The following is a 26868-nucleotide window of genomic DNA, read 5'->3' on the forward strand; positions in this document are numbered from 1 at the left end:
GTCCTGATATGTAAACCACCAAATTCAAAGAGGGTGTACTTTCTTTTCCCCATGACTCTGTATCCCACCTTTTCCTCCAAGGAGCTCAAGGTGGCGAACATGGTTCTTCAGTCCTTGCAGTGACTGGCCCAAGGTCACCCAGTGAGCTTCGTGGCCGAGCAGGAATTCAAACCCTGGTCTCCTAGGTCTTTAACCACCACACCATTTGCACTGACCATATTCCTTTTGATCATATTACGGATACACACACACACATAGGAGGAAGGGAAAAAACAACTCGGCCATGTCATTTTTATTTATTTATTAACAAAGCCAAAACAAACCAACTAACCGAGTCAAGCTTTTAGAAAATGTAGAGCTGGCAAGGCCTCACTTTTACCATTTGCCCAGGGGTTAAAATGACTCTATAAAAACCACTGACCAGGTAATTTCCAACGTCAAAACAAGATATCCGAACTTTGAAAAATGCCACCTGGTAGTGGCAGCAATAGCAGCACAAATGCATTTTAATAGCAAAACATTTCAGATGAGGCAAACACTGTTTACTTGGTGGTGATTATTGATCAAAGAAGAATCTACCACTTCTTAAAACTACAAGTCAACTGGAAGCCTTAAGGGATGGATTCTGCCATTGCCCACAGCTGATCAGCTAACAGTTGCCCCTTGTCTTGCTAAATAGAGAGCGCAGAATTGCTCAGTCAATTCTATGTTAGCTAGATGCAGTCTGTGAAAAGGCAGCTGCTTTATATTTAAAAACACACATCCTCCTGAGTCTATCCCATCGTTACCTAGTGGAGTGCATAAAAACACCAAAGCTATGCCCCCCCTCCTTGAGAAAGCACCATATATTTGAGAGATTGAAGGGGGCTGGCTATCCCCACGGTTGCCAGAAGATAATGGTGAAGCTGGATTTTTTTTGTACTAAAATGATTCTGGCTTTTTAAGCTGATGGCCACGCGGCAGGAGAGAAATTGCACACCGTTCCACATGGCCCTCTCCTCTCAAAATATTATGCAAAAGTCTTGGTGTAATGAAATGAATTTGCGGGAAAATAAATTTGACTCTGAAAAGCAGCCTTCTGGCCATCACTCCTGTGTCAAATTATATTAGGGCGGGGGAGAGAAATAGGGAAGAATTTAAGCACAAAGACAATTTGCTTGCCTGTGGCAGACCCATTTTCTCTCCTAGAAAATTAAAAACCATGGCAGTCAAAGACTAGAGAGAACACCAAAAAAAGAAACACTTTTCTTCTTTTTTTAACTTCTGGGGCAGATTTAGGTACTATCTGAAAGGAGAGAAACTAAAAACAGAAGGCAGTTTAAAACCACAGATTCGTCACCTCTTGGAAGAGAATATGGAGCACTGAAGGGCATCCAAAGGGAACCTTGGAACCGGTCAAAAGTCCAGCTGGTGTGGGAGGAGCTTCTGGCCCCATTAGTGGGGGCGGCTGCTGGACTCCAAGTGGGACCGTTTGCCGGGAGCCAGCAGGGGGCTGCTGTCTACTTGCTCAGGGAAGGGCCTCTTGGAGGAGCGTCCATGCCCGTTCATCGTCCCACGCTGCCACTTGCAGAGGTCACCATTAAGAATGTCCTGGATATGCTGCACAATGAGGTTTATAGCAACTGCCGGAAGAAAGGCAAGAGGTGGGTGGAGGAATTAATTATGGGAAGGGACCAGAGGTCAGTGGCAAACTAAGCACAGAGTCTGGCATCTACATTATTGCTAATTATTACAAAGGAATCACGGGGCAGGTGGTGGAAAATTCCAGCTAATAACCATCATTTCAGAAGTCTCTGCATCTTCATTGCCTGAAATGAATATACAAAATGAGCCTTCAGGAGCCTAGAACGGCAAAAATGCCTCTTACCCATGTTGTCCACTCCTCGAGGGATAATCACATCGGCGTATTTCTTGGTCTGGAGATAAGAAATATAAGAACTGTGAGTCTATGAACAAACCTCCAGAGCTGCCTCTAGTGCCCTCTAGACATTGGTGGACTTCAACTCCCAGCATCCCTGAAAGTTGCCCACTCTGGCTCAGTCTGATGAGAGCTAGAGTCCCAACCCCATCTAGAGTTCCAGGCGAGGGAAAGCTGCTCTGGAGACACCTGACCTCTGCCCTTTAGGACAGAAAGGGAGCAAGGAGGCTAAGTCCATGTGGACTTTGTGAAGACGTTTCCTCTTGTTACTGGTGTCATTTAAGACAGAGGAACCTTCCTCAGATCAGGTTACAGTTCCCTTCTGGGCAACCCTCCAAGAGCCACATGCCAGTGATGGGTGGGACCAGAGGCAAAAGCAGATGGGGCAACCTATAAATTTTACCTTTGTAGAAACTAGCCTACTGTACAAACACTGGTGCACTCAACTCCACCCAGACAAGTGAGATGCATCAGTGGAATTCAGGGAGGCATTCCAGCCAGGGAAAGACACACTTTGCATCCGGGTCATTAAGAGATGTAGCCTGCGGGAGTGTTCTGAAGGCCTGATACGTCTGCAAGGCTTACCATTTCCCAGGGCTGACTTTTCACAAGCCACTTTGGAGAACACACCCCACCAGCCCCAGCCACCACAGCCAACAACCAGGGAGGGATGGGAGCTGTAGTTCAGAACAACTGGATAGCATCAGGGTTCGGGGAATTCTGTCAAAGAGGCACAATTATCTCTGGGATGTAAGAGGCCCCTCTGGGTTCCATTCCCAGGTGAGGCTTTGTCGCAGAAGAAAGCGGAGAACCACACAATTAAGCTCAGTGGAATAACACAATTTAGCACACAGAAAGGCCCAGATCAGCATCTCCAGCTAAAATAAATAACCAAGGAGCAGGTGATGGGGAAAATACCTCCTCTCTGCTTGAGACTCAGGAAAGCTGCTGTCAGAATAGACACTACTGAGCTAGATGAACCAACAGTTTGGCCTGGTTTAAGGCCACTTCCTATGTTCCTGACATGAATGGGAGGTTTGATTCCAAGCCAATATCAATGAAACCTCTCTTGAGACAGCCAGAGAGATACTGTGAGGAGGAAATGTTCCTCCACCAGCCTTCCATGCTTCCAAAATGGGTTTGAGAGGGAAGGGGGGGATAAAAGATTCTGATACCGGCAAACAGAACTCTTCGAAGGCAGGCTTGACAAACGTCGTGTACTGGGTCAGGATCTGCTCCAGGTCCCTTCCCCGCTTCATATCCCGGAGAACTACAGCCGGAGGAACCAAACAGGGTAGTTTAAAGAGACAAAAGAAAGTCTTTCTTCACACAGCACAGAATTACAACCACAGCTCAAGTCCACAAGATGTAGTGATGGCCAGCAACATAGATTGCTTCAAAAGAGGGCTGGACCAATTCATGGGGAATAATAAGGCTACTGGTGGCTACAAGCCACAATGGCTATGTTCTGTGTTCCAATGTTGGTGACAATGTGCCTTGGCATACCAGTTGCTGGGAATCACAAGTGCTGTTGTTCTCAGGTCCTCCTTGTGGGCTTCACATTATGGCTTCTGGTTGACCTTTATGAGTACAGGATGCTGGACTAGATGAACGAATGACCTGACCCAGAAGGGTTCTCCTTATGTTCTTAGTCCAGAACATCTGGAGGTTGGGGAAGATGTAGTGATGTCCTCCAGCTTAGATGGCTTCAAATTTGTGGAGAAGAGGCTATCAATGGTTACGAGTCACAACGTCTAGATTCTACTTCCATGGTCTCCATTCTACTTCTCCCTAACATATTTAGAACATTGCTTCCTGTATAACCAAGAGATGAGGAACCTGGAACCCCCTGGATGTTGTTGGACTTCAACTCCCATCAATCTCAGCCAGCATGGCCAATGATCAGGGATGCCAGGAGTTGGGAGTCCAGCAACATCCAAAAGGCCTTAGGTTTCCCTATCCCTGATTGAAGTAGCAGTATTCCTCTTCAATGCCTCTGTTTAGAAGAAGCATAGGGATGCGGGTGGCACAGTGGTCTAAATCACTGAGTCTCTAGGGCTTGCCAATTAGAAGGTTGGCGGTTTGAATCCGCACAACGGGGTGAGCTCCTGTTGCTCTGTCCCAGCTCCTGCCTACCTAGCTGTTTGAAAGCATAGCAGTGCAAGTAGATAAATAGGTACCACTCTGGTGGGAAGGTAAACAGTGTTTCCGTGTGCTCTGACTTCCATCACGGTGTTCCGTTACACCAGAAGCAGTTTAGCCCTGCTGGCCACATGACCCGGAAAGCTGTCTGTGGACAAACGGCAGCTCCCTTGGCCTGAAAGTGAGATGAGCGCCGCAACCCCATAGTCAGCTTTGACTGGACTTAACCGTCCAGGGGTCCTTTATCTTTTACCTTTACCTTACAGGAAGCATTTCCTAATGAGAAAAGAGATCTATTTTTTGATCAGGGCTGGGGAATCTGTGACCCTCCAGATGTTGTTGGACTCCAGCTCCCATCAGCCCCAGACAGAATGGCCAATGGTTTATGGGATGGTGGAGGCAACATCTAGGGAAATTTCCAAACCCTGTGGTAAAAGTGTTTAAATAAATTCAAGGAACCAGGGGTTACCTCTCCGGGAGAGCCTGACATCTGAGTCCGTGTCAACAAAAAGACGGAGATGAAACATGTCCCGGATGTCTTGAGTATAGAATACCAGAATCCCCTCAAAAAGCACCACATCTGCAGGGTAGACCATAGTCGTCTCAGGCAGCCTGCAGTGGACATGACACGGAATGGTAAGATGTGGTTAAGAAAGGTCCCAGTGTGACTGTTCCAAATTCCCAGGGAGAACATCTGGAATGTCATGCTTGAGGGGGCCGGGGATGTTTAGCCTAGAGAACAGGAGACTGAGAGGCGATAGGATAGCCATCTTCAAAGAAATGAAGGGCTGCCACATGGAAGTAGGGAGCAAGCTTGTTTTCTGCCGCTCCAGAGGGTAGGACCCAAACCAATGAATTCGAATGACCTTAGGAAGATCTTTCTGATGGTAAGAGCTGTTCGTCAGTGGAACGAGCTACCTCAGGACGTGGTCATCTTTCAGGGATTCTTTAGCTGCAATCCCTGCAATTGCAGAGGGTTGGACGAGGTGACCCTTGGGGTCCTTTCCAACTCTACAATTCTAAGGCCACATTTTGCACAATAGAAGGAAATGCATACTGACCTGGAATGGGTCACAAAATCGTACGTTGGAACCTCAACCGTTTGGCCATCCACTATATTCTTCAACGTCATTTGCATTAATTCATTGTCAAAAGCATCTGTGCAATGCAAAAAAAAAAGGGTGGCCAAGCGGAACTGGATCAGCAGCAGAGGCGGTTTCAGATTTAAGATGCACTGCAAGTCAGGCACTATGACGGTGGTACAAAAGCTGCTTCCACCCAGTCTGATCTCATGTACCGGGGACCCATGCAGGTGATGTGTATCACAGCAGCAACTAATAAATAGGGCTTTATTACCTGTTTGACAGGTGGGATGTGGAGGCAATTTCACCTACGCAAGGGGGCAAAAGGAGATGGTTCTGTGCAGTGCTAGCCCTACTCAGAATAGAACCACCAAAATGGATGGCCTTGACTTAGGTGCTTAAACTTCAGTGGGTCTCCTCTGAACAGAGCTCAGTTGGCCGCAACATAAACCTATCTATGGACAGCATCTTCAAAGGCAAGAGTTTTGTTAAAATTAATAAATGAATGCTGGGTTTAATTTTTAAAAATATAGACAATATGTGTTCCCTTGTTGCGAGAAGCCAAGTTGCAGGGAACTAGGCAGAGGGCCTTCTCGGTGGTGGCGCCTGCCCTGTGGAACGCCCTCCCATCAGAGGTCAGAGAGATAAACAACTACCAGACATTTAGAAGACATCTGAAGGCAGCCCTGTTCAGGGAGGCTTTTAATGTTTAATAGATTACTGTGTTTTATTTTTCTGTTGGAAGCCACCCAGAGTGGCTGGGTAACCCAGCCAGATGGGCGGGGTATAAATAATAAATTATTATTATTATTCCACTCTGAGGGAGTCCATCTTTCCCGTCCATAGGACCGCTAAGTCCACTGTCTAAAAATTACCCGGCTGCCCCACTGGGAATACCTGGGTGATCAAAGTTGTACTGTCCTTTCAGGGCTTTTGCCTTCTGCTCCGTCGTAAGCACTTTATAGAACCGATCCTGGCTGAGGATGACGACTTTCCGCTGACGGTGATCCACTTCATTTTGCCCCACCAGCTCCATGATTTTCTCACACACTGTCGACTGCCCCGGGGGGAGGAGAATTTTGGAACATATCAGAAAAACAAACAAAGCAACACACATGGTCGAAATTTCTCAGCCTAACATACCTAAAACAATGAACACAGCACTGAAGTCCACGAAAGAAGAGGCAGATGTAACCATAAATTTAAACTGAACAGAAGAAGACCCTAAAAGCCAGAAACCCTACAGTGTCTGCTTTACCATGCAAAGTAATGAGGGACTTGGGGGGTTTGGGGGAGGGGAGAGCAGTGGTGGACCTACATTTGGGGGCCCCTGAAGCTTGTACTGTTATGGTGGCCCCTTCCAAACCAGCAATGAGGTCTGGGTAACCATTGTTAATCTTCAGTGGGTTGTTCCACAACAGATCACAATTTTCAAAGAAATTGTAACTACTGCACCTCACCATTTTGATTAAAACTGCTGTACTGGATTATCTTGCATGTCAAAGTCATAGCTGTCAAGTTTTCCCTTTTCTCGAGAGGAAGCCTATTCAGCATAAGGGAATTTCCCTTAAAAAAGGGAGAACTTGACAGCTATGGTCAAAGTCACTGGTGTGGATTTTTTTAAAAAATCCTATGCCTTATTGTTTTCTAGTTATGGGGGGAGGGAATGAAAAATAGGGGAAATTTGGGGTGTCCTTTTTAAAGAAAAAAAAATGTAAACTATGTGGACTAAACTCACTTCAGTGGCCCCTCTGGGATTAGGGGCTTTTAAGATTAAGTTTCAATAGTTTCATAATAGATCATCATCTGCCCCTGGATGGTGGAGCGAGGATTACAGGCAAAAAACCACCGAGGAGTAGGGGCTAAGAAGTGTCAGACTAGGCCCTGGGAGAGATCAAGGCTCAAAACTTCCCTACTCCAGCCATGAAGCCCACCAAGTGACCTTGAGCCAGTTCCGTAAGTGTCTCAGCCTAACCTACCTCACGGGGTTGTTGTGAGGATAAAATGGGGCGGCGCGGGGGGGGGGGAGAGACGACAATGCACGTGACCCCCTTGGAGGAAAGATGAGATACAAATGTAAGAATAAATACAATATAAGCATCACCATCATCATCCGGGACGTTTAAAAGTGCCAGGAGAGATACAGGGAAAATTCTCAGGGATTTGAAGCTTTTGCAAGAATCGCGCACAGGTCCGCAGTGCAATGCAATGCAATTAGGAGAATTAACTTTTTTTGCTTTGCTTTGCTTGCAATACCGTTATTTTGTTGTTGTTGTTGTTTTTGCATTTTCATTTTGCACTTCGGCTGCGCTAAGCCGCCCCTCTAGCAGGGGCGCGGCGGCCCACGTAGCCAGGGAGCCCCCGCTTACCTACCTTGCCGCTGGCGGTGCCTCCGCTCACCCCGATCAGGAAAGGACGCGGGTGCGGCCGCTCCGTCTCCCCAACGCCCGGCAGGCTGCTACTGCTGCTGCTGTTACTACCGCTGCACCCGATGCCATTGCTGCCCGTAGTGGCCATGACTTGGGCATTGCAGAAAGGGCCGGCCCCGTCTCATATGCCGCAGCTGCCACTGCCCTAGGACGCACAGACTCCATCTCCCAGCAAGCACAGCGCGGCGGGGAGCGCTCGGCCGGCTCACGGGCGGGACGCGGAGCACGCTGGGAAACGAAGTTCTTTATCCTCCTCCGGAAAGCTTGCGCAAAGTCTGTTGCGCACGAAGGCGGTAGTGACAAGGGGCGGGGCGGGCGCCGGGGGCGGGGCTTTCGGGGTTAGGAGGCGGTGTTGAAGCTGGGAAGGAAGCGCAATAAAGTGCTGCAGCATAGGATAAAAAGAAAAAAGTTAAAGACTTGGAAATCCGAGCAATTATAATCAACCAAATTTTGTTCATTGCCCTGCACCACACTTAAGGCCAAGTACACAGCATACATTTAAAGTGCATTATTCTCTACCACCACCAAGAAACCTGGGAGATGCAGTTTGTTATGGGTTTTGGGAATAGTAGTACTGTCAAGGGATTATCTACAATTTCCAGGATTATTTGGGGGAAATTATGTACTTTACATGTATGCCATGTAGGCAGCCTAAGAGACTTGTGACATCTAAAAGACTAACAATTCGTTTTAGCTTATGCAAATTGTTTATTAAATTTCTATCCCACAGTTCCTTTCAAAAAGAGCCCAGGCGTGGCAGAAATACTATTAAAAATAAAATAAAATATATTAAAAACCATTTGTAACATCTAAAATCATCCCCCATCCTCCAGCAGCTTCAGGGTTCACTGAGCATCTGAATAGGACTTGGCAGCAGGATCTAAAACAGCTAACCCCAAATCACATTCTGAAGCTGGGGCAGCAGTGGCAGAGCAAGCAGAATTGGAATGGAGTAACCATCCACTGAGGGACCCCTGCTGAGCTCCCGTTTCTCAGTCCCTGCTCCTGCCAACCTAGCAGTTTGAAAGCACATCAAAGTGCAAGTAGATAAATAGGAACTGCTACAGCAGGAAGGTAAACAGCGCTTCCGTGTGCTGCTCTGGTTTGCCAGAAGTGGCTTTGTCATGCTGGCCGCATGACCTGGAAGCTGTACGCTGGCTCCCTCGGCCAATAATGCGAGATGAGCGCCGCAACCCCAGAGTCGGTCACAACTGGACCTAATGGTCAGGGGTCTCTTTACCCTTTAACTGTCCACTGAGTGCTGGACAAACGCCTTGCATCATTATGATAGGACTGGAAGCACCTCCACCTGTGAAGCAACTTAAGGTGTGGAAGGCTCAGCCAAATGGCAAGCTGTGCCTCCAGGCAGTACCCAATAGTGCAGGATCTTATAGCACCAGAGGAGGAAGTGGTGCTGGCCAGAGGGCGCGTAACAGTGCCCTAGAGCAGGGGTAGGCAACCTAAGGCCCAAGCGCCTTCTCAATCTGACCCAATCGCCTTCTCAATCCGGCCCGTGGACGGTCCAGGTATCAGCGTGTTTTTACATGAGTAGAATGTGTCCTTTTATTTAAAATGCACCTCTGGGATATTTGTGGGGGCTGCCTGGTGTTTTTACTTGAGTAGAATGTGTGCTTTTATTTAAAATGCATCTCTGGCTGAAAAAGGTTGCTGCCACCTGCCCTAGAGCCTAGGTGAAGGGAACATAGTTCCGTGTGGCACCTATGGGCGGATTCCAAGGTGAAGTAACGGTGATGCTGCTTAATATCAGTGCAGAGGGTGTGGTGCTTCTGGGTAGCCAGCGCATAGCCCAGCTGATTTGTGAAAAACTGGGCATACCTGCCATCTAACAGGTAGCAGAGCCAGGGCAGCCCACCAACCCCTGGTGCCAACTCCAGGGCCCCCGTGGGCTTGTGCACCTACAAAAATGTTGCTGTGGGTGCCCAGCCTCCCCCCCCCCTGCTGCTGCCACCTGCTGCCTTACCTCTGGCGCTCCGGTGCTGTTGCGGTGACTGGGCTGAAGCCTGTGCCTCCATTGTGGAGCCTCTGTTGAGGCCTGCTGCAGCCACGGGTGAGGTTCCGGGGTGGTACCGCAGTGGGCTCCACAACAGAGGCCCAGACAAGGCCTGGCCCAGTTCTTATCACAGTGCTGGAGCACGCTTGTGCGCTGCACATCATGATGTGGCAATGTGACGTCACACTGACATGATGGTGTGGTGCGTGCAGAGTACCACTTGCCCAATTCATCTGTGTACAGCTTAAGTAAGGTGCAGGAATAACCGGATTCTCAGCCTGTTTAGAGGAAGCGTAACTGGGCACACTACCTGTGTCATACGGTCCTTTAACTTGTCTGTATTATGTTCCCCATATTGTATATAACAAATTTTTGTTTTTTTATGCAAGCAGGGCTTTGAGAAGGGAAACAAGCATCTGATGGAAGCAACCCGATAACCTCTTCTGTGCATGAGCAGCAAGTTCCTTTCTAGAACAGAAGATTGACGTGACAGAGAACTGGAAACAGTCATTTTCCAAAGTGCAAGCTGTTATTGGGGGGCTGAGAGAGCAGAGCAATTAGCAAGATATGAAGGGAAGATAGCGTAAGCCAAGGGGTGGAATGTGGTGGAAATGCAGAATTGCAATCGAGGTGGGGTAGGTGGCCTTGCGCAATTCACCCTTTGTCTAATGCTGACTCCTGCTGACTTCATTGCTTGCAGGAGCGCTTCTGTTCTCAAAGATGGCCCAGCTGTGGGTTAATTGCTTTGCTAGCCAAGATCATGGGACCACCCAAGTCCGATGAAGGTAACCTAGAGCAGTGTTTCTCAACCAGTGTGCCTCCAGATGTTTTGGGACTACAACTCCCATCATTCCTGACCACTGGTCTTGCTAGCTAGGGATGATGGGAGTTGTAGTCCCAAAACATCTGGAGGCACACTGGTTGAGAAACACTGACCTAGAGAAAGGGAAGCTTTGCTGCAGTTCTAAACTGCTGATATGTGCTGCATAGCCAGGGGCGTCCCAATAGGGGGGCTGAGCGCCCCGGGCTCCGCTCTACGGGGGGCAGCGTGGCGCCCCTCGCTACTGTGACGGCGGCACGACCATCGCGGACGCCCCGATGTTTCTGGCCTCGCCCCTCGCTTCTTCCTGGTGGGGCGGAGGCAAGGGGCGGGCCAGAGGGCAACAGCAGTGGCAGCTGCTGATGCCCCTCACTACTCCGCCTCCACCTGAGTAGGAAGAAGACAAAGCGCACGGCAAGCTGATCCATAGCCCGCTTGGTCTTCTTCCTACTCAGGCAGAGGCGGAGCGGCTAGGGGCATCAGGGGAGACGCCCCTCGCCACGCCGCCTGAGTAGGAAGCACACATCGCGCTACGGAGCGGGTTGCCGGCGGCAGTGCTCAGATCCGGGCCCTGGAGCACTGCCCCCTGGCAACCCACTCCGTAGTGCAATGTGTGCGTAGTGCGATGCGATGGACACCCTGCCCCCCGGTGGGGTGCCTTCTGGTTTGCCGCCCCGGGCAGCCAGAAGGCTAGCGACGCCGCTGTGCATAGCCTGGCCAGACGAAGATATTTTCCGTCTATAAGATGCCCCCATGTATAATTTGGGGGACTCAAATTTAAGAAAATGGGGGGAGATGGCACAGAGTTGTTGAGCTTTGTTGGGGGGGGGATTACCCAGGGTTGAACTTTTTTTTAGGGGGGATTGCCAAAAATCGCTCACCCGCACGTGTCCAAAACTCCGCCTCTCATCTGTCCCCCCCCCCCGCAGAAGCTGCCTATCGCCCACCCAATTGCCGCAGCATCAGCTAATCAACACCAGCCATTGACGCAGCAACCAAAACCACACACAATAGTTGCTGACAGCTGTGGCAGCAACCAGTCAAATGTCTACCGTATGCACTATCCATATATATAAGGGAAAACTTAGTCTTATACATGGAAAAGTACGGTACTTTGCTGCTACATCCATGGGGGTTTCTGCAGCTGAAAGTAGGGCTTTGCCATTTGTCTCGTATTGTATCTTTGTGTAAAGCAGGGTCTGGTATTCTTGTGTCAAGATCCTTTGGCCTTTGCAAAACAGAAAGGTAGCTGTGTTTTTGATACAAATCTCTGGCCACATTTTTTGCCTCCACAAAGGGAATGGCTTCCACATGAATGAAGCTTATGTGAACCATAGCTCCCTGGTAGAGCATCTGCCTCTCCAGGTAGAGCTGCAAAACAAGACCCCAGGAGGGCCCACCAGCCGCTGGCCCATTTGTTCTGTGAGTCGGCATTTAAATACTGCAGAATTCCATAGAGTAGCACTATACTGGGTGCCCTTGGGCACTGTGGGAAATTAAAAACAGCTCCCAGACATCATTGGAGGGCAGTGTTACTGTCACCGCCATGCAGATGCCTAAAGATGGTTCAGACCGGAAGGAACTTTAGGAACCCAAATCAAACTCATTGAGCCATCCAGCTCAGTATTGTCTACACTATCTGGTAGAGGCTTTCAGGCAGGGGATCTCTTCCATTCCTTCCTGGAGATGCCAGAGGTTGGACCTGTGACCTTCTGCATGAAAAACATGCACAATACCACTTAGTTGTACAGTGGTACCTTCTGCGCATGCATAAAGCGTGCTGTAGTGCTTCTGCGCATGCATGCCAAACCCGGAAGTAACCTGTTCTGGGACTTCCGGGTTCGGTGTGTCCGTAACCTGAAAATGCGTAACCTGCTGCGGACGTAACATGAGGTATGACTGTAGTCTACTTCCAAAGATAAAATAATATTCTAGTCTCTGTGGTCTTGAAGAGCTGGTTTTAAGTAGGGACCTGGAAAACTGGCCTTATCCTGAGCCAAACTATTGGTCCATCCAATGCAATATAGTCTACACTGACTGGCAGTGGCTCTCCGGGGTTTTAGGCAGGGAGACTTATCCCAGCCCTGTTTGAAGCTGTTGGGGATTGAACCTAGAACTGTCTGCTTGCAAACCAGATGCTTACACCAGAGAGCTACAGCCCTCAAACTTTACTCAGGGGCATATTGATTCCGAAGCTGGCCATGGCAATTCGCCTACCACCTGGTTCTCTGGCGTGGGATTTCCCACTGTGGAACACCCCACCTTTGCCCCATCTCCCATCAGGCTAATAGCCCAAACAGGCCAACCAACAGGAACCAGGAAGAGAGACATGGTAGACAAGCAGGAAACCAGACCAATGGGAGAAACTGGATTTGATTGTCACTTTAATCTTGGCTGACCCAAGGCATGCACTGTAAAATAGGATGATATTCAAGGCTGGGTTCTTTAACCACATTTATTGTCACTTGTTTGAGTGTCTCCCCCGCCGCTTTCTCTTTAATATATAAAAAAAGTAACAGGTTTGGACATTTTTACAATCAGGATTCAGGGTGGGTGGGATTAACCATAAATATACACCATCAGACCGAGGGAGGCTGGTTGGCAGAACAGCAAAGTCAAGGGAATTTTTCAGCAAGCTTGAAAATGCAAGGAATGCCCCATGTTTTTTTGAAGCAGACAGTCACAACCTGAACTGGGGGGGGGAACCACCACCTCTTCCTCCCTTTGCCCCCCAATGCCTTCACGCCCCCCCCAATTTAACTAAAACCCCATCCCTGCCAAGGGAATGACTGTGAGAGCACCACAGTAAATACTGTAGTGCTGAAATTAACACAAACCAACAGTCGGATTCTGAAGCTGGGTATTTTTTTTGCAGTAAATGCAATTCTTGGGTTAACAATCATTTAAAACTCTCACCTACCTACCCACCCACCCAATTCTGAATGGAGCGTGGTTTAGAGGAAAGTCTGGATGCCATTGGACTACAACCCCCTTTGTGGACTGACAACCTCTAGCGGACTAGCTAGACTGGTGGGGCATCCTTGGCTCTATCCACTTAGTCATGAACCAAGACACAGCGGCAAAGGCTCACCTAACTCTTCCCTCCCCAATGCGAAGTGCAATTAGGTGACTAATAGTATCATTATGAAGCTGCCAGGGTGTGAAAGCTACAGATTCTGCTGAGGGCCAGAACCCCTCCAAAGGTGGCAGAAATGCAAGGACCTTTTTAGGCACACCTTAGCTGCAAGACTAAGGGCAATTACAAAACATCCAATATTTTCTTACCGGGGTGGGGATGGGGGTGGGTGGGGAGTCCTTCACCAAACTCTTCTCACCCCAACCCAACTCCAGGCCCCCTGATGTCACTGGCAACTTGCACAGGATGTTCACCCATGCATGCCCATCTGTGGCAAGTTGAAATGAAAGACACACACACAAGGGTATAAACGGCAACATACTGCCTGCTGCAAAACACCCTTTAAATTAACAAAACAAAATAAAATAAGATGAGCTGCACAGTATTAGGCTGGAGGATTCTGCAGAGAAGGTTGGGGGCCAGGTGGGTAGTCTGCTTTTGCCCAGTGGATTCCCTCCCAATTTTATTCACAGGAAAAGGAAAGAGGAAGAAGCTTCTGCCTCAATAGATAACAAAGTCATTGGCTACAGTTAACAAACTGAAAAGCAAAAGTCATTCCCAAATCCTGGGCAGGCAAGTCAGGAGTCCACGTCTTGAGCCCAATTTTCAACAAATTGCTTTCAAGATTATTTGGCATCAAGGAAAAAAACTGCTCTGTTTATGCCCCCTTTGTTGTTGTTGTTTAGTCGTTTAGTCGTGTCCGACTCTTCATGGATCAATGCCTTGTCGTGGCGAAGGGGCTTGAATAACTCAGAGAAGCTATGAGCTATGCCATGCAGGGCCACCCAGGATGGACAGGTCATAGTGGAGAGTTTTGACTAAACGTGATCCACCTGGAGAAGGAACTGGCAAGCCACTCCAGTATCCCTGCCAAGAAAACTCCATGGACAAAGACAACAGGCATATGCCCCCTTATATTATATTAAAAAAGAGAAAATGTGGCCTGGTCTGGATTTAACTATCCTAATTTGATAAACCAGCAGTGCACCATGGTTCCTTTAAACTAGTCTTGGGGAACTTTTGGCCCTGCAGATGTTGCTGAACTACAGTTCCCCCTCATCCCTGGCCACGCTTGCTGGAGCTGATGAGAATTGTCTTCAGCAACATCAGGAGACGCAAAAGTTCCCCATGCCTGCTTCAAAACCCAAAGCTTCCTGTTGACTCCAAAACGTTGTGGTTTAATCCTCAGGCTCCAAATTCGATGTAAAAAAAACAGGATTAAATCCTGGCCACAGTAATATTTCAGCTGCAACAAGAAACTCTGGTCTAAAATAACCACGATGGGAGGGTCAAAGGCACAGGAGTGAGCAAGTGGGCACAACACTCATTGCCAGGCCAGTCAAGTTTTATTAAACCAGGATCAATATCTCTGAGCTGGCCCCCAAATCAGCCACAGCTCCTGTGTAGGTGACCTGTAGCCAAGGAGATGCTTTCTTGTTGCTCAGACCAAGAACCCAGTGTGACCTGGGAGCTGTTTTATATAAGGTGAAGCCGCTGGCCTGAGGTGGTTGATTTCAGGTGCCACGGTTGGGTTAGCAGATTGAGATGGACAGATATGACTCATTTGGGGAGGAGAAAATCCATTGGGAAGTTCTTCTACAGAAGCTTCAATGATAAAAATGGGAGATGCAAAAGAGGGCTCTGATGCAGGTCTCTCCAACCCACTTAATTTGAGGCAGCTTTCCAACCATTTCGGCCCAACTGGATGGTGCCACAGCTCTTCATAGATGTGCCCTCCCACCCCAAGTTCTCACTTTGGTTTTTGACACCACCCCCATCTCAGCCTGATGCCTCCAGACAGCCAAGTACTTTGTTTGTTTTGTTTTCCTTTATGCGTTACTTAGCACTTTGAAGTTTCTTCTTAAAAACCCCATGGACTACTCAGTCATGCATCCAAAGAAAAAGGAAAGGAAACGGATGATGTTGCCTAGAGGTTCGTATTTACAGACGGTCTCGTTTTCTACATGTTTACTGCATTAACAGCTAGTACCATCGCTACAATATAGGGCCCCCCATAGCAAGTACAAGGGGGTGGATGTCACAGAACCTCGACAATTCCAGATTTCCTGAGTCAGATAAGAGTAAAGAGATTCCTGGTTGATTTAATACAAGGAGATCCAAGTGAATTTGGGGAAGGGGTGACAGTGGTGGACATACTGTCCAGAGGGCAGCTGCCCATCTCGTTCCTTTTCCACATTGGTGATGGGGGCCGTTTGATTGATTAAATATCCCTGTAAACATGTAAGACTCTGCAAGGGTAGAATGTTACTTCACTCTTTTTTTCCTTTCCTCCCAGTGTCTGTGGGTGGGGAAGTATTGTGAAAAATGGTTCTCCTCGGGTACGACCTTGATGGCAGGCAACCCATTTTTCATCCCTCACACATGCTAAGTGCCCATTGGGCGAGGCCATGGGCACGTCAATACGTGGCTCAACGCAAGATGCAGCAACTTCGCTTCCCTCTCTTCCTGTTGCAGTGCGAGGAGCGCAAGAAAAAAACGTTCAGATTTGGCAAAGGTGGGAACACTCTGGCACTAAAAAAACACCCACCCTGACCCCTTTTCCTGTGTGCTCCCTTTTCAGGCAGAAAAGCTCGTCTATGGCACTGAGGAAGGAGAGCAGGGCGCTGCTTTGGTGACTCTCCCCTGAGGCCTGATGGGAAGGGAGCCCACGCCTGCCGCTGAGACAACTCAACCCCTGGGCTTGGCCCAGGAGGGGAGGAGGTGGGGGGATGTGGCCCGGTCACAGGTCCAAGTCTCATAGCTGCCGTCTGTGCAGGCGCCCAGCGATCCTTTTGCCCATGGCCTTCATTTGCTTCCCCTCTAGGTTTTCTCCTCCCTGTCTGTCTTCCGCCTTGTTATGTTTCGAGGCTTGATTTTGAGCGAAAGTTCCCACAAGGCCTCCTCCGCCAGGTGGTCGCTGAAGTCATTGAAAAATGAGATGATGTCATCATTCCGTTTGATGTCGTAATGCCTGCAGCCATGAGAGAGAGAGAGAGAGAGGGAGGGAGGGAGGGAGGGAGGGAGGGAGGGAGGGAGAGGTGTTTTATAAGAGAAAGTGCCGCTTTATTCAGGACTGCCCCCTAGCTGGAAGCCAAAAGAACGCAATGTTCAATTCACTGCCTCCCCACCCCAAAAGGCAAAGGCTCACTGATATAACCAGAACATAAAAATTCTGCAAGCCGAGCATCCAAAATCCTGTGCTAAGAGAAGCCAGATACTGTGGTCTGTATAAATTGGACAGATTCACCTAATTCCCCCTCCTTCACTATCTTCTTTGGCTGCTTCTGAGGGTGCGATAAATGTCTCCAAATTATTAGGCTAAAATAAAAAGCTGGTTGGTTCTCTGCCTGCTCAACACTATTCTGTACAAGGCTACTATGGATGTAATCCTGTAAATGTCTACAACACAACAAACATGGGGAAGGTGGCGCCCCTCACACATCAAGAGGTATTTCCTGTCTTCCAATATACATGTAGGTCCTGCTTACCAGGCACAATGCATTTCCTGGAAATTGTTTGTTAGGCAAGTGCTTGCATAACAAGTCCATGATTTCCATTGATTCTTATGGGAACATTTCTAATCCATGCTCTCTCTCTCCCCCCTCCCACCATGGCTTCTTCTTTAAATGGCTGCAGTCAACCAGCAAAGAGACAAAAGAAAAACTCTCCTGCTGTCTGATTTGTCCAACCTCTCTCCCTGTCTCCATGGCTTTTGCCTGAAAATAGCTGTTGGCGACCAGCAGCAAAGTCGTGGCTAATAGCTTCTGGCTTCAATTGAGTGGACAGTGAAGTGAAGTGTAACTTTCCACCCCCCACCCTTTCATAAAATGCCAGTCTAGACAAGTTTCTTGCTCTTTGCTATAGTCACACAAAGCATGCTCCTAGTCCTCAAGTGTTCATAGGTGTGCACAATGCAAGAGAGCAGTGGGTACCACTTACACTTGCTGGAAGCACCTCATGCTGTCCAGGATGTTGAACTGCTGCCAGCGCTTGGAGAAGTTGACCTTGCCATCAATGTAGTCCGGATTCCCCAAGTGGACAAAGGTCAAGTCTTGCAGAATGAGACCTCTGGAGAGAGAGAGAGAGAGATGTGAAAGTGGAAGAGGAAGGCCTTCTGTTATAGTTTGAAATGACAAATGTGTTCACTTAGGTCTGCCCAGAGGGCAGGACATCAGTTACAGGAGGGTAGATTCCTGGTGAACATCAGGAGAAATGTCTTGATGGGAAGAACAGTTTTAAAAGGGAACTGTTGACCTAAAAGTAGGCATGGGGAGCCTTTGGCCCTCCAGATGTTCCTGAACTACAACACCTATCTACGATCCCTGGCAACTGGTCATGCTTACTCGGTCTGATGGAATCTCTGCTCCTGACCTGGAGGGATAGTGGTCTCTCATTTGCTGTGAGAGACTCGGCCAGCCATCTGTTGGTCATGACCTTCCTCTGGACTTCCCCAAACTGAGCAGCAGGTGAAGTGGACCGGATGGACTGCAACACTCCCCTGCAGCCAGCGGTGAAACCCCAGAGAATGTTTGTCTGTGTGAGCTACTCACAAGTATGGTATGCAAGGCGGTTCCACCTCTGAGAGGGCAGCTCGGTATGCCCGGAAGGAAGAAGAACTGTCAATCAGAGTGCAATACTCAGCCAGACCCTGGCAGGAGACACAAAACATGGAGGAGACATAGCATGAATTGTCTGAGAGGCTGAACACATTTGGATGCTCCACAAATCCAGGTGGGTCGGAGGCAAAAGATACGCCTCTCTGTATTCTGCTATGGGACACAGAAGAATCTAGCACCTCAAGAACCTCATTCCTGCCAAACAGCAACAAAAAGGAAAAAGCAAGTGGCTACTAGTCCTCATGGTTGTGGTGAAAAACTTAAGGGCACGCACTATACTACACAGTGTTTCCCATCAACAGTTGATGACTGGTGGCAGCCCGTCTTGTTACTGCAATCCACTGGAAATAAACTCAAGAACCTGCGCTAGACAAGGGATACCACTTTTTATGGAATATTGAGATTATACAGGAGAAATCACGCACATTCAAAAATATTGACAAGGAGTATTATCAGCACCAGACCCTTTTCAAATGGTGTGCACTCTTTTATTTCTTACACAGCAAGCGAAACTTTCTCTTCACAACTGTCTGCTCAAGCTTGGGATATATGGAATTACACCTGGCTGTAATATGGTTTGTTCTTCTCTTTCATGTATACTGAAATTATGGTGATCCAAATGTTTAATGTTTGGTTTGTTGTTTTATAATGTGGATGGCAGGAACAGGGAAGTTGCTTAATTTGGTTTGTTTTTTTATGGTTTTCTCCCTTCTTCCCCCACCTCACTCCTTTTTTCTCCCTTCTTTCTTTTTCCGTTTTGCTCTTCTCTTTTGCTATGCTCCTGTTGTCATTTTTTATGTACTGTCACTGTTGAAAATAATGTAAGAAGCTATTTACCAAAAAACAAACAAACCCAAAACGAGTTGACAACCGGCAGCAGAAGGCATTGAGTGGTTCCTTTGAAAAGCTCTGCCTTTAAGGCAAGGTGTACGTGTTAGCCATTGCGGTACCCTCCAGATGTGGTTGGGCTACAGCTTCTGTCATCCCTGGCTGGCTAGGCCTGATGGGGTGGTGGTGGAGTCTAACAACATCTGGAAGGCTTTGTTCATAGAAAACATCTTCATCTGCTTCAAGGAGCAAAGACTGAGCTAAAAGTACCAGGGAAGAGCAAAGCGGGAATGAGCTCCTCTGTGGTATGCAGAGTGTGGCTTGTGAATTTGGCTAGACAGCTGACTTTACCTTTTGCAATCCCACATAGAGAAATATTAGTAGAGTAAAAATAGCAGAGCTGCTTATTTTAGGAAGTGCATTAACTTGGATAGAAAAGATTGTAGTTTTATGCTAACTAACTAGTCAAGAGGAAACAAAGGCAGCCCATGCTTGCTCTTTGTTCTTTCTAGTGCTGGACTTTTGGAAACACAGGATGAAAACATTTTCGAAAAGATATATATTAAAAAACCGACCTCTGAGGTTTGTTTCTGCCACTCGAGCCTCCGGATGGGTGCTGAATCCAGGGCAGAGAGTATAGCCAAGTAGGAGTTGAAGTTGTTGAGCTTTCGTAAGTGCTGGAGCAAAGCGGAAAAAAGAGGACGAAGGGTTGGAGGTGTTCCAAGGTGTTCTGGGGTGGGGGGAGAAGGTGGCAGTGTGGCATAGTAGTTAGAATGCTGGGCTTGGGCCTTGGAGAGACTAGGATTCAAATCCCCACTTGGGCAGGAAGCTCACTGGGTGACCCTGGGGCTGTCACTGTGCTGCTTAGCCAACTACAAGGTTATCCTCACAAGGTTGTTGTGGGGATAAAATGGGGAGGGGGCGAACCAGGCATGCTCCTTGGAGGAAAGGTGGGATATAAACACATGAAACAAAATGAAATGAAAGGCCACTTGTTGGGGCAAAGGGTTGGGCCGTGGGCAGATGCAGAACCTCCTGGAATTTGGTAACAGTACAGATTCCGGAAGGGGCCATTTTCCTCTTCACACCTTATTCCTGGAACTGCGGATCAGGTGAGTCTGCTTTGCAATTTGGACCTGCCAAAATTCACAAAGCATCTCCAGTCTGACCTACACAGGTGTATCCCTAGATCGGGCTTCAACCTTAGGCTGTGACATCACTGAGGTTCAAACCTCCAAGTCCCTGGGCACTCACACTGATGGCGGTGGTAATAGCAACCCTTCGCAGCACTTACCTTCATGATCTTTATAAACTTCAGGAGCAACCTCTCTCGGTCCTGGGCTTTCTCCTGCTGCATAATTATTGAGCGGACCCTGTGAGTTTGCAGATTGGGAGAGATGCAACAACGCAGCCATCAGGATTAAACAGTTCAAGCAGGTTTCTGATCCAGGAATCCCTGCTGAGCTGCTAAGCGCTGGCTGAAGCACCAGTAATGTTGGCTTCCTGATTCATCTTGGCTGGTAGTCCAGGAAGACTTCCCCCAGCCTGGCAGGCCTTTTCCTACCTGGCCTGGGAGGGCAGCGTCCTGGCTGTCTTCAGCTACAAAAGCTGAGGCTGCGGAACAGAATCTTGGGCTGGGGTGTCATTTAGGGGGTTTGTTTGGGGGAGGGGTTGTTGCTGCAATTTTTTTTACTCTTATGATTCTATGTGGAAATTGTTAAATCTGGTTGTTTTGTTTACCGTTTGTTTTTGGTGTTTTGTTTATTGTTTAAAATGATTGCTCTCTTGTGCATAAAGATTTCCCCCCTCTCTCTCAATTACCAAGAAACATGTGCACCTCCTACACACAGGAACTAATCTGTAGCACTCACTTCCAGAACAGCAGACAGTGGAACACATTTCTTGATGTTGTGAGTCAGTGTGTTATATTTTTCCTAGCAGGGATCCCAATGTCAGCCTTGTCCTATCTCCCACCACCATCCCAAAACTTGGCAGGTTGAGGAAGGCTGTGTCATCCATAGCAAGCTTTCCTGAGGACTAGTAGATTGTGCTAACTCAAAAGGTGGCTTGGTTGGTGAGAGGGGGGAAAGGCAATTTCTAAGGGAAGGGCTCAATATTATATGAAGAATCAAATGAAGAATCATAAATTCTTTTTCGTTCCCTTCTTTCTTTTTCCCTTTTTCCTGTAAGCTTTCTCTACCTTCCTGACTCTTTCCTTTTCTTCTTCTCTGGCCTGTGTTTTTATTTACATTAGCTTTGATAAAAATATATTTGATATTAATTTTTGTATTCTTTTTTCCAAATTCTAATAAAATTTATTCAAAAAGAAAACAAGTATTGTCTACACTGGCTGGCAACCACTCTCTTGGGTTTCAGAAGAGGGACTTTCCCATACCTGCAGATGCCGTCGACTGAACCTGGATTATTTTGCATCTAAAGCAGACACTCTGTTGCTGAGCTATCAACAACAGCCTGGGGCCCTCCAGCTGTTTCGGACTACAACTCCCATCAGCCCCAGGCAGCAGGGGCTGATGGGAGATGTAGTCCAAGGCATCTATAGGGCACCTAATTGGTGACAGCTAGCCTACACTAATTGGCAGTGACCCTCCACAGGGCCGTCTTAAGCTTAAATGGAGCCATGGCGCAGGGATCCCTTGGGCGCCCCCACCCTCCCACACGCATGCCTGCTGCCTTGCCCGCACTTTCCTCAGCGGCTGGGGAAGAGCAGTACCGAAGCCTCCTGGGGAGCGCGGTGCGCCTTCCCACCAGACACCGACCACAGTGCCTCGTCCTCCGCCGCCACGTCCCGCAACAGACCCGTCGCGCTTGCTGCCAGGGCCGTCTTAAGCCCATCCAGTGCCCTGGCACTAAGGTCCCTCCATCGCCCCCCTCCAGAGCCTCTCCAAGGGAGTGCCAAGCAGACCGCGGCACCAGCGGGAGGCCACCTATGAGGACTCGGCGCTGCGCCTCCTCGTTTCCCCAGCGCTGGGTTCCGCTCAGTCAAGCTTCGCCACCACCGCGCGCACCGCGGGACCAGCAAGAGCTGCTTTGGTGCTGTGCGCACGCTGGTGGCGAAGCTCGACTGAGCGGAACCCAGCGCTGGGGAAGCGAGAAGGAGGCGCAGCGCGGAGTCCTTGGAGAAGGAGAGAGATGCGGCGCAGCCTCTCAGCTAGTGAAGCGCAGTTCTGGCCAGATCGCCAGAACCCTGCGCTCACTTGGCGCCCTTCCAGCGCCCGGCGCTGTGGTTCTCTGCGCCACTAGCCTCTAAGGCTAGGACGGGCCTGCTTGCTGCCTCCCCCTCTCTGGGAGGCCTCGCTGCTTCAGAGCGCGGCCTCCGGAGAGGCTTCGCTACCAGCGCGCCCACAGTGCGTGGAAAAGGAGGAGGCATCGCAGCAGGCAGGCCGGGTTGCCTGGTCGTCCTCCGGGGTGCCGCCGTCGCCTCCTCTGGCGCGGAGGCCTCTGCTGGGGGTGGTGGTGCCACGCAGCGCCCGGCCTCTCATCCTCCTCATGCCCCCACGGGTGGGCGGGCGGGAGGCAAAGAGCAGGGTGAGCGGGAGGGCGGGCAGGCGGGCGGTGGCAGCACCGGCGCCTGAGGGGTGGCCCACCAAGAGGCGCGCCGTGAGCAGAATCAGAGAGACTCCTGCCTAGAGTGGCAGCAGGTGCATGGTGCCACTCTAGGCAGGAGTCTCGCTGATTCTGCTTCATGGACAAGAAGAGGAGAGGAAGCTCAATGGCCGTGCGCTGCTCCCAGACACTGTTCGGCGCCCCTTCCGCGCCCCTGGTGGCCAGGCGTCCTGGCGCCTTGCGCCACCCAGCCCAGGCCTAGAGACGGCTCTGACCCTCCAGGACAGGATTTCAGACAGAACTCTTTCCCTACCTGAAGATCAAACATAAGATCATCTATGTGCAAAGTGGAGGCTCCACCACCAGAGATACTTTCTTTCCCTCAAATTAATGCAGGTGTGGGAAGATGCAAAGTGCCATGGTGGGGGGGGGCATGGGCATGAACAAGCTGGATTAGATTTCATTGGGGGGGGGAGGACGTTTTGCCTGGAGATCACATCTAGCATGGCCTGGTGTAGTTGTTAGAATGCTGGAATGTTGGCCAGTCACTAGCCTACCTCACAGGAGAGGAAGAACCGTGTAGGCCACCTTGCATTCAGAAAGGTGAAATGCAGTAAACAAATAAACAACACTTTATGGCGCTACCCTGAATAAAAATGAACCTCTTAGACCTCCAAAGCCTGCCTCTTGTCAAAAAAACGTGAGCCACAAACCAGGGACTTCCTTTGTGCATTGCTCAGAACCGCAGCCCTTCCTGTGATCCCTCAAAATACACACACCCTCTTGTCATCAACGCAGCTTCCCCTCCCAACAAAATAGGCAACTCCGAAACCAGACAGGAAGTGAGATTTGTTGCTCTTTTGTCTTTCTTACCAGTAGGACATGTTATTAAAGTGCTCGGTGAATTGTGTCAAGTTGGGGCTTTTCTCTTCATTCTGCTCTTTCGCCCAAAGCAGAACTTCAGGGATCTGCAAAGGAGAAAAAAAAGTGATGACAAAAGGGACAAAGGTCGATTGTCCCTTTTGCCACTGAAAATGCAGCTACGTCCAGGGAAGGGAGGGCTTCTCCTTGACACTGAGAGCTGCCCAAGTTGCGCTGTCAAAATGGGTATGCGTGTAACTGCTTAATTGTTCTACAAATATTCAGGAATCTAGTAGGACAGTTCCAACTATACATAAAATGGTTTGGTCTTTTTAAGGTAAAAACAGGATCAGTTGAAGAATGGATAAATGAATGGGGGGGGGGAATGAAATGCAAATCCAATTCATGGAGTCAATTGTTTTGATGATAGGTTATATTAACAACAACAATGAATGCTGTAAAGGGAACATTAGTGCTGTATTCTACAATAGATTGCATGTTATGAGGTAGGCTATATTAATACTTTAATGAATATTACTTTTGCAATAGTTTGGTATGGGTAATAATAATAATAATAAGAAAATATATTTAAAAAAGAAAACTCTCTCTCCCTCTCTCTATGTGTGTTAAAAAAACTGCATCCCACCCTGGAAAAGTTGTTTGGGAGGGAGACCAGCACACATCACATCCGCACCATATATTTAAAGCACATCTATCCCATGTTAACAGTATCGAGATTCCCCAAAGCATCCTTGGAAACTGTAGCTTAGCCCTTTCAGAGCTATAATTCCCAGCACCCTTCACAAACAACAGTGCCCAGGATTCTTTGGGGGAAGCCACGTGTTTTAAATGTTTTAAGTGCGAATGTAACCCCAGGAACCAGAAAACTGTGGAGTTAGCAGGCAGCCACCTATGAGTGGTGCTCTGGGCTAACAGGAAGGAGCCTTTCACCTTTTCACAAAATGTATTCCTTGTGGGACAGTGGCTGTTCTCCCGCTTAAGTACGGTTTAGGTGCTTCTTCTACAAGAATACAGGCCAGCTCTGACATGTTGTTTGTAATACCTCGATTTTATAAAAGAGCTCTGCATCCAGGAGGGTCAGTTGTTCTGCTATCTCATGGCTGTGGAAATCGTGGAGGGTCCCTGGTCTGGACAAGGAGAGAATGAAAAAGGTGATGCACAAACTCTGGAGTGTCTTAGTTTCATCTTCCTTTTTAAGCCTCCCCAAGTTTCTAGTCATTTTAGTTGCAGAGGGAGGTTTGCACACATTCGGTGACACCTCAGAAACTAGTAAGGTAGGATAAATATATAGGTGCCGCCCCCAGCTTCCTGAACTTTTTTAACAGGTTCCTACTCAATGGGACTGCTTTCATGTTGACCTAAAAGTACTCCAGAGTAGTGAGGAAAAGAAATCATATACAATAATGTGGGCACCAAGAAGCACTTCAAGTGTGGTACAATTCACTCCAACGAACTGCAAGTAGGCTATTGCATACTACTCTGGCATTGAATACTTGCAAGAAATTATATATAAATAAAAGCAATTTGAACCTTGCAAGTGCACGAAGACTTTGAGATCCTTGGCTTGGGATTGGGTTTCCGCCTACTTTTGAGGGCAGAGACCAAAAACAGCATCATCTCACCTGGCTGCCACCCATCGGGCCGCAAGAGGTTTGATCGAGTTGGTGTATCGCAGCATTTTCTTCTGATCCACTTTGTCAAGGATGTTTTTGCGCAGGACTCTGGCGAGGCTGAGCTCCCCGTTGCAGACCAAGCGGAACACAAGGTCCATGAGCAGCTTGAGGATCTCCTCCGTCAGCTCTACCAAACTGAGAAAGAAAATGTGTGAGAAACCCAGGGCAAGTCAGTATATATGCACATGTGCTGCACTCACCCATGGCATTTATAAGCAGTGCTTTACCCCAAAATGCTGTCTAAAAAGACATGGCACGTGAGGGAAAGAGAGGAGGTAAAATACAAGCACAAGGTCCTGAATTTACAGCCAATATCAGAGGCTGACTTGCTTTCAATAAAGAGCAAAAATGCTTCCCCTCACCCCCAACATCAGATCCAGGAGTAGGGCTGGTGACAATCTCCAGGCCAACTCCTGCCATGGTCATATTTAATGGAAACTCTTCATTCTGATGATGTGAGTTTTCATTTATTTTTTAAAAGGCATGAAAACCAGCTGCTAGTCCTCATGATCACAGCAGAAAAAGTTCAACAGCCTGTTTTCTGCATCTGTTATGAAACATGGTGCCACTTCTGAAGCAGCTGCTCTTATCATCTGCCCCAAAATCTGTGCTGTGAAGCAGCGAAATGGTGCAGCTCTAATAACTTCTCAATTGTCTTAATGCATGTTTAATGCTTTGAAAAATAAATAAAGACCAGCAGTAGTGGTGATTGGGTTGTAGTAGTTTCTCATCAGCCCGAACTGTAGGGACTTCTGTCCATTGCCCTGGGTATCCTCGCAAAAGGGGTGGGGATACATCTCCTCCATGTGGTGCAATGACTGGCATTTCAGATCCATGCAACTGTGCTTAGAAAGTGAGAAAAAACTCGCTCACCACAGCTCATCCACAACTCGGACCAGGACGAAGAAGGTGTTCTTGCTTACTCGCTTCTTGAAGGTGTCTGGACAGTGGCAGAATTTCTCATATGTTGAGAGGCAAGTTAAAGGACTAACATGATGTAGCTGAGTTGCAGGGACCAAACCAATGCAGAACACCTTAAGGCACCTCTCCTTTACAGTGGACCCTCCAGTTCTGAACCTGCATGGGCAGCCTCAGGGAGAAGCATTACCAACCTGTTGCCAGTCCAGATGACACAAGACTACAACTCCCATCACCCCTGGACATGCTGGCAGGGGATAATGGGAGCTGGAGTCCAGCAACATCTGGGGGACCAAGGGATCCCAATTCCTGGGACGCAGCAGGCTAAGAAGAAACAATTGCACGTTATCTTCCTGGTTCCAGGATAACTCTGCCCACCTAGGAAGCCTGTTTGGTCCTCCCTGGCCCGGCTTGGCTGTAAATGCTCCCAGGTAAGGTCAAATCCAGTTTCTCCCAAAGAGCTCAAAGACCCCATTCCACTAAGACTCATACCCAGCGCTCCTGACTAACATGCCAGGATTCACATGCAAAAATAAAAGCCAGTTGCTAGTCATAATTACATAGAAAAAGCTCAGCAGTCTGTTGGCCATCCCTATTCCCAAGGCACTTCCAGCTGCCCAGAGTGGCTGGGGAAACTCAGTCATACGGATGGGGTATATATTATTATTATTATTATTATTATTATTATTATTATTATTATTATTATTATTATTATTCCAAAGCTTCTGCTTCTCATCCAGCTTGAAATCTATAAGGCAAAGCAGTATAACAGTACAGATCTAATAAGCCACATCCCTAAGAGGTGCCACAGAAAGAAAAGAGACGCAGAAATAAAAGCGAACAGGGGCT

At 48.4% G+C, this 26868-nt stretch overlaps 2 protein-coding genes across 13 annotated transcripts in view; both read right to left on the reverse strand.

Annotated features, from left to right (window-relative positions):
- Positions 1 to 261: 261 nt before the first annotated feature.
- On the reverse strand, positions 262 to 7739 carry UCK1 (uridine-cytidine kinase 1). 2 transcript variants are annotated; one of them, XM_035112628.2, is made up of 7 exons: positions 7516 to 7736; positions 6040 to 6199; positions 5122 to 5218; positions 4530 to 4672; positions 3094 to 3188; positions 1868 to 1916; positions 262 to 1622 (listed from the first exon to the last, which is right to left on the reverse strand). In XM_035112628.2, the coding sequence occupies exons 1-7, from the start codon at positions 7657 to 7659 to the stop codon at positions 1435 to 1437; spliced, it is 876 nt and encodes a 291-aa protein (XP_034968519.1). In that variant the 5' UTR covers positions 7660 to 7736; the 3' UTR covers positions 262 to 1434. The 2 variants fall into 2 exon arrangements, with proteins under 2 accessions (XP_034968519.1, XP_034968520.1); XM_035112629.2 differs by lacking the exon at positions 3094 to 3188 and having other exon boundaries at positions 1448 to 1622; positions 7516 to 7739.
- A 5104-nt stretch (positions 7740 to 12843) lies between these two features.
- Positions 12844 to 26868, reverse strand: part of RAPGEF1 (Rap guanine nucleotide exchange factor 1) — a 104689-nt gene continuing 90664 nt past the window's right edge. For all 11 annotated transcript variants that reach the window (XM_060270336.1, XM_060270334.1, XM_060270338.1 and 8 more), the window contains 9 exons: positions 25975 to 26063; positions 25051 to 25236; positions 24471 to 24555; positions 23420 to 23514; positions 20277 to 20355; positions 19558 to 19659; positions 18089 to 18186; positions 17478 to 17606; positions 12844 to 16509 (listed from right to left, as the gene is read on the reverse strand). In XM_060270336.1, coding sequence (XP_060126319.1) covers positions 16359 to 16509; positions 17478 to 17606; positions 18089 to 18186; positions 19558 to 19659; positions 20277 to 20355; positions 23420 to 23514; positions 24471 to 24555; positions 25051 to 25236; positions 25975 to 26063 — 1014 coding nt within the window. In that variant the 3' untranslated portion in view covers positions 12844 to 16358. The remainder of the gene's footprint in view (positions 16510 to 17477; positions 17607 to 18088; positions 18187 to 19557; positions 19660 to 20276; positions 20356 to 23419; positions 23515 to 24470; positions 24556 to 25050; positions 25237 to 25974; positions 26064 to 26868) is intronic.

The sequence above is a fragment of the Zootoca vivipara genome, chromosome Z (assembly GCF_963506605.1).
Source record: "Zootoca vivipara chromosome Z, rZooViv1.1, whole genome shotgun sequence".
Lineage (NCBI taxonomy): Eukaryota > Metazoa > Chordata > Lepidosauria > Squamata > Lacertidae > Zootoca > Zootoca vivipara.